Source organism: Porites lutea, chromosome 4, assembly GCF_958299795.1.
Source record: "Porites lutea chromosome 4, jaPorLute2.1, whole genome shotgun sequence".
Classification (NCBI taxonomy): domain Eukaryota; kingdom Metazoa; phylum Cnidaria; class Anthozoa; order Scleractinia; family Poritidae; genus Porites; species Porites lutea.
This window is the reverse complement of record NC_133204.1, coordinates 14,198,281-14,205,780: the sequence shown is the minus strand read 5'-3', so window position 1 is coordinate 14,205,780 and position 7,500 is coordinate 14,198,281. Positions and strand designations below refer to the sequence as shown.

Genomic DNA, 7,500 nt, shown 5'->3' with positions numbered 1-7,500 from the left:
TGCTGTTTCAATGGCCCAAAATGATTATTAGTGTTTTGGTTACATGGATGATAGTAGACTGCAATTTGGCTGTCAGAGTTGTTCTGTCGTTTTAGTTGTGTGCTGTAGATCAATTCAAAAATGCCCGATTTTTTGCTCGTTTGCAGACATTGAGTTTAGGGACCGGTCATTATTTATTGCCGGGGGGGGGGGGGGTCAGAGGATTTTGGGCTAAACACGATGAAATTTAGCCGATCCCCCCTTTAAATGTTATTTTATTGAAGTGATCCCCCCTCATAACTATATATAACTTTCGTGATCCCCCCCCCCCATGTCTTTGTACCCATATTCACCTTTCGACGTGTATATTTAGTGTTTTAAACGTTCATATACAGGTAGTATTTCTAACTATGATGTACTTACAGCATAATAAAGCCGTTATCGCGCAGTCTTTTTTTAAAAGTGTCTCTCGATCCGTGTCTTTTTCTAGTCTGGATCCAGACATCTGAATTCAGTTGACATACAAGCAATCTTGCTTAAAACTGCAAAGTGCTTGAAACTGCAATCAGTGCTTGAAACTGCAAAGTTACTTTTTTTAGAGTGCCAAATAGCAGTCCGCCAAGTCCCTATCAGCAGGTCATATTTAGCGACAATTTTCAGAGGACCACACTCTAAAGTCATTTGCAGGCGATGTGTTGGCCTATTTAGAAGAAGCACATAGGCGAATCACTACACTGCACGAGGAACTTCAGTCCGCATCCAACAAGTTGACAACAGCGCATATTAACCTGTCAAAGAAGTTTCCTTTGTGCGCGAGAAAATCAACAATGTCAAGAAGAAAGAAGGAAAATAAGAGGAAGGTCCGAAAAACCAAGGACAAGCGACTCAAGCAGAGGGCACGTCATCTCTTAGGAAACTTGACCTCAATCGAGGTAGCGGGGCAAATTTTCGGTTCAATCGAAGAGAATGATAGAGTTACTCCTGTAGATAGCATCAATGCTGACTTTGCTAAGAAACTAACAAGGCGTTTGCATCTAGACCCTTTGCTATAGCTACTAGAAAAGGGTATTTTTAGCACGACCCTAGCAAAAAATCTAGAGCAAGTAGCGGCCATTTTAAGGGCACAAAGTCGAGGGTCAACCTGCCGAAGGGGACTAAATGTTGCTGTTGAATCGGATGACGAGGCTCAAGAGGCAAATGAAGTTGTTGAATGGGATGATGAGGCTCAAGATGAGGCAGATGAAGCAGTTGAATCGAATTTAGTATAGAGCTGACACAGGACGCCCATTCCTGGAGAGGCGATAAATGGTTTATGTTTAAGGTGACTCGACCCAGTTTTTTTGAGGGGGGTACCATCCTACTTTGAAGCTCTCTGGTATCCCCACCTTTACTTTTATCGTAAGCCTAACACATAGAATGGATAACATATAGATCAATCTACAATATAACATAAAAATTTTGGCGATCGGAGTAAATGTCACGTGGTTATAATGCCACGCCCCTTTGAGGTCTGAGTCGAAAATCTGCTGTTGCCGGCATTTTTTCGTGAAAATCTCTCGGCTACACATAGTGCGCATTAGTGCCTTGCGCTGAACAGAGTTTCACCAAAATCGCAAAGACCCAATTCGAGAAATTCAGCGGTTTCCAAATTTAGGTCATAATTTATGCGAAAATGATAAGCAAACTTTACAAGGATTATATCTAATAAACTATGAGATTCATCTCTTTATTTTGGGCATCGTTATAACAGATGGGTCCTGTGCAAGTCAGCAAAACGCTTTAGGGCCTTGTAAATGCGCGCGATTTCGAGCAAAGCAAACATATAGAAATTATAGTTTTCGCTATTTGTTGACGTTTATCAGCGTTTAAGAGTCCTTCTCACGAAAAAAGCATTTTCTTAAAAATTCGTAGTTTTTTTTCCTTCAAATTTTTTCAGGGCCACAATTGATTAACTAACTACCCGGACTCTGAATTTCATGGTCATTGAAAAACTGTGACATTATCTTCTTTAAGCCCAAACTTGAGTAAACATTGAAGATTTTTAGCGTTTTGGCTGATGATGATCCCCCCCTGATCAGTGATCCCCCCCTTTTGGGCTCTCAGTTACGACTGATCCCCCCCTCTGTTCTCCTAAAAATCAAGTGATCCCCCCCAAAATCCTCCGACCCCCCCCCCCCCCCCCCCCCCAGGTGATAAATAATGACCGGTCTCTTAGGTCAGATAAAATAAGAAAATTTCAGTCTTGTCCGTGGATACTTAACAATCTTATGGTTTTAGAAAGTAGTTCTGTGATGTCTTGTATCGCATACAAAAAATAAACTTCGCTCGTTAAATTTGGAGGGTTCTGTGAGTTTCAGAAAATGGTGAAAATTTGCTTATAAAAATGGCGTCCGAGGGGGTCGAAAAAAGTGATGCTCGTATCTGTAATACAAGAGCAGTGAAGAACCTATGTTTGGTATATTTGTCCATTACTCCACCAGACCTATCTATGATGTTAGTATGAACTTATTCTGTCGACCCCCTTCCGTTGACATTTTTAACATTTTGCCCGGTTTTCTCTGACAACCACTCTTAAGAACTGATGGGATGAAAGCAATGTCACGTGGTTTCTCAGGGGAAAAGCAAGTGATAAAATCCGCCGATACAAGAAATGGCTGTTAAGATTGTTTATTTTAGACAACAGAAAATGAAGAACTTTTAATCTTAAACACGACAATGGCAAGTGTGGGTTGAAGTGATTATCGCTGTTCTTTTTAATGGAATAACGACCGCGGATGCCCTCCCAGCAAGCAATAATGACGTAAAACTTGTCAAAACTCAAACTGTACTTTTTGAAAAACTAAAATTGTCGTATCGTTTTGAGAGAATAAACAAATTAGACCGCGATCACTCGTATTGGCAATTTTTTTTCTTTTGTTTGTCCCTGGAATACCACATGCCAATGCTTTCATCCCATCGATCCTATTCCATCTTTGCACGCGCTTTTTAAATATCTTATTCCATCTGCAAAGACAGCGGGTATCATACATAGGATCTAGTCCTTTCGTTTATTGGTCCGTTACTTCCGCCGGACCTGTAATCTGTTTTTTTGAAATTAGTGCTGAACGAACTTCGTTTTGAGCAAAATTATTCATAATTCTTGGTATAACACTGTGGTAATTCCTGCCCTATTTAAAGCGGTCTTAGACATTAAAAACGGCGCAAATCAGCAAAACAAAACATCAGATCAGCAGTCATTTCCAATGAGCAACATTCACTTCCCTCATAAGATAATTTGTGTTCCCCAATTTGGGTTTTAAGTTTCTTAAACAGAAATTGAAAACAATGCTTTTGCAAAATCTTGTAGGGAAAAATTGCAATTGTGGAAAACTGGAAAGTGAAAAATGCTTCCATGGAGACGTCACATGCCGGAAATTAGCAGTACCCAACCGGTTACCCAATGAAAGCGTTTAATTAATCACAAATAACCTTACCACAGCCTCTATTTTGATATTGTCGTTTGAGTCGGCCTGGGCCGTCATGACGTACTGTTGATTACTTTTCAAGTCCTTGAATAGTAGACTGACATAGTCCTGATTGAAGTCACTTGTAGTTACCACAGCTAATTAAAAAGAGATTAATCTGAATTCAGTGGATTAAACAAAAAGGGAAAAAATACATTTTTTTTTTTAATGAGAAGGATCACTCTAGCCAACATGTAGCTAACATCTGGACTTGCAAACTCCCGACTAGAACAGTGTTAATAAAAAGAGCTAAGATGGCGAGCGTCGTGTGAGGGTAAGATAAAATGACAACTCCTTGACTTAGGTTGACATAATCAGGGCCCAGGCTCTTTCATCTTTGCCTTGAGAGAAGAAAACCCTGAGATAAGGCAGTTTAAAAATAGACTAAAAAAACATGAAACCTGGCGGCCACAGAAAAAAGGCAAATACCTTGCCAAACGTGAATACAATCTTTCTTTCATCTAGCAAGGAGATAAAACTCGTTCAGGCCATCACTGACTCACGCCGTAGGCACCGAAATCTCGGAAAAACTGTGGTTACCATATACAACTCTGTTGTCCCAGTTTTTTCATAATTCGTCCTGTCTTCTGACGCTCATCAATGTCCCGACACTTCATATATTGCGTCTATTTTATTTAAGCGCGTAAAATTTCCGTGCGTGGCACGTATAAATTACGCGACAAATAATTCTGTCAATCCACTTTTAAAATTGAATAGGAATGGAATCGTATGAAACAAAAAATACAAACAACCGGGTAAGGACTAGAAAAGGAAAGCACAAAGAACACCTACTGTTACCTGTTTTATCGATGAAGGCTCCTTTACAATTCACGGAATTATTAGTTGAATCACGCTGCACCAGGCTGTCATTTTGCCTGCTAACAAGGCTCCACATGCGATAATTGGTTTTCTGTTCAACTTCGTGAGGTCGACGGTAAAATGAGTTTGTACTAGAAGTGAGATCCATTGCTAGGCAAGGAAAAACCCAAGGAATATGGGGCCCTGGGTAAGAATGAGGATGGTCTGAGGTGACTTCTTCTTTGTGTGCCCGTGGTGTTTCTTTCTAAAAAGGACATTAGTTACATAACTATAATTATTCCACACGTCATAAGACACAAGGAGAATGGGGACACGAAAGCTGTCAGGGCAATGATTTTTGGGATCGCTTGAGTGGTCAGGCTTAAGTTTTGTCCAAAGTCAACCATTTGGATCTTAAGCAAAGGCCTTATTGAGCCACGCACGTCAACCGGAAGTAAGGATTTTTGCTTTTTTATATCTTTTGAGGTTGCCAAATGTGTCTTGCTAAGTGTCTTTGCTCTTATAAAGACGATCTGCTAGGAGATTTGGACAAAGGCAATGCCCAAGTATGCAAAAAGTCCATCTCTGGGTATGATTAACTTGCTTTGATATCCGATAAAACGAAACTCTGTTTTAATCCATGCACCTTAAAACAATAATCGACGTGACCTTGTTTCAACTGAGAATCCCGGCCTAGTCCCTTAAATCTTAAAGGGATAGTGTCCTGATTGTGCGCACGCGCGAGCGTCATCTGTTTTTTTCTTCAAAAGACAATAGAACTGTCATGTTGACTCGACAAGATTTCCTTCCGGACCGCACCGCAGACGGAGATTTGTTGTTTACTTTCTCAAGTAATATTTTAGCACGATTGCCGCCCACGCAGGCGTTTTTAGGGGAGCTCGTTTGTGGGGAGGGATGAAAAACGAGCTCCCCTAAAAACGCCTGCGTGGGAGGCTAGCGGCACGAAGACTCATCGCGATTTTTTCGCTAGCAGGGCCGCCTCGCGGCCCGAAAATCTCGTTCCGCTCCCTTTAAAAACAGCTTTTCTAATGTGAAACTCGTGTCAGAGGTCAATTGTTCCAATTCCAGTAATATTTGCCTGATTTGTTCGCGTTTAAGCCTCAAACGCTTGAAAGATATAAAATAAAAATGAAATCTCAACGCGATGAATTATCGCAAAGGATAGTAAAAAATTATATTATGATTTCATTGCACTAGTTTTTCTAAACATGTAGCGCCTGTTTGTTTGATTGAGGTTTATTTAAAAGTTTACTAACGCGTCGTTGCAAAACATTCTGCTTCACGAAGCTTAATTTCACAAGATCTCCTCGGTCACGTCCATGTCTCAATGGTTTCTTTCTTACAGTCTCTATTGTTGCTGTTTCATTTCTGCGAATTCTTTTCACAATTATCTTAGCTTGTATGGAAGCTGGCAGAAGAAATAAGCCTTCAATCGGCATCAAAGCGCTTCCCATCTTTTGGTCCTTCGGCCAACGGCAATAAAAGTAACGCCAAAAAATCCCGATTTCGCCCAAATCGAAACTCAACGGGAGCAATATATCATTGATCTGTAACCCTGAAAAGTTTTACTGTAGTATCAAACTCGGCCAAGCGCGATGCAAACGGATTTTTCAAGGTTCTCTTACTCTCCTCGCATCGTTTGATTTCGCGACATCCTCTCCAAAAATCGAAGTTTGGTGCATGCTCAGTAACGGGTTACTTTTCCTTTAAAAGAAGAGAAGAAACCCTAATTAGAGGACGGGGGGGATGTAAGGTGACTAGGCGCAGATTATTTTTCAGCAACATTTTTGCTAATTGAACTTAAAATTCCGGGGAAAGCTATTTATCCGGGTCTCAGTTTTCAGGTTTTAAAGAATGCCTTTTTGACGGCTCGATCAGGTTTGAATAAGTTGAAACTTTTAATCCAACATTGCGTTTGTTCTTGTGGTCGATGGACAAGTTGGATTCGCGCATGCTCAATTAAGATAAATCTTTTGATAAAAAAAAAGCAAAGGTTCTTCCTGCGGGTTCAACAGTCTTAAAAATTGATTCGGCCAGAATTTGTTTCGGCTTCAAATATCCATGCAACAAGTTAAGGTTTTTTTTTAAAGACAATGCAACATCTTCCAACACCAACCTCACGGGGATAAAGCCCTCCTTTTTCGAGGCTCGCCAGCTTACAACGGTAACTTTGAAGAAAATAAGTGCATGACTGCTCGCATGTAATAAGTCTTTTTAAATGGACTTTTGAACAATTACATGATTATTGTTCCTCTTTTGGAGTGGGGACTCCCAAGAAAAGAGGCGCGGATGCTCGTGTTCTCGTTTGGGGGTGCAGATGGACCTTCTAAACTTATATAGTTTGTTTTCCGTGATATTCTCCAGTGAATTTTTTTCCTTAATTATGCATACATATCCACGTAAGTGCACGTGCATAAGACGACCTACGAAAGAAAAATTTCCCTGGGGAACCATCACGTGTTCTAAAATGAGAAATTAAAAACAAAACGTTCAAGCTAAAAAGGTTTACTGATTGCAGTGCTTCGTATCGTTTGGGGCTTTGCATGAAAAGCTGAAAAATGTGAAATAAGAAAAAGAGGAAAAGAAGAAAGAAGCGGAAGAGGAAAACAGTTCGAAGACAACTTCGTTATCGCCATTGAAAGTGCTATAGCTCCTATTTAACCATCTCTTTTAGAATGATATTTCAGAATTAGACAAATAAAGCTAGAGCGGATTGGTTTTGGGGGAAGGGGGGTCGGGGGCTTAGTTCCAAATTACCGACGAGAATCAAGCCCTTTTCATTCGGAAGTCCCCGCTCCCCAACAGAGAATCAACTTTCACCTGTCTGTCCTGTTTTGATACCAATGCAAGAAGTTTAAGGTCTTCCTCAAGCCTTTCCTCGTTACTAAGATCAACGTATTCCTCGAAGCTGTCATCATATCGCTGCAACTTAACATTTGCGGGAGCAACTTGGTCTAACAACACATCGGAAAATACTTGCAGAAAAAGATGGCGAAATTCCTTGACCTCCCCTCCTTTCTGGAAAGAGATGATGCGCTTGTTTTCATCGTGAGTCACGTGAACTTTTAACATCTTCGACTTCTTAGCCATATCAGTAAATTCCTGAGAAGATAATGGTATCAGTATCTTTATAATATCACGTATGTTTATTATCCATAGGGGTCAATAGTCTCATGCCTCTCTTTAAAAAACATCATTT

General features: G+C 40.4%; 1 protein-coding gene across 1 annotated transcript in view; it reads right to left on the bottom strand.

Annotated features, from left to right (window-relative positions):
• Window positions 1-7,500, bottom strand: part of LOC140932601 (uncharacterized) — a 23,991-nt gene that overhangs the window by 8,405 nt on the left and 8,086 nt on the right. Inside the window, exons 2-4 of the mRNA XM_073382114.1 lie at window positions 7,122-7,403; window positions 4,281-4,545; window positions 3,453-3,580 (exon numbers count right to left, since the gene is read on the bottom strand). Coding sequence (XP_073238215.1) covers window positions 3,453-3,580; window positions 4,281-4,545; window positions 7,122-7,391 — 663 coding nt within the window. The 5' untranslated portion in view covers window positions 7,392-7,403. The remainder of the gene's footprint in view (window positions 1-3,452; window positions 3,581-4,280; window positions 4,546-7,121; window positions 7,404-7,500) is intronic.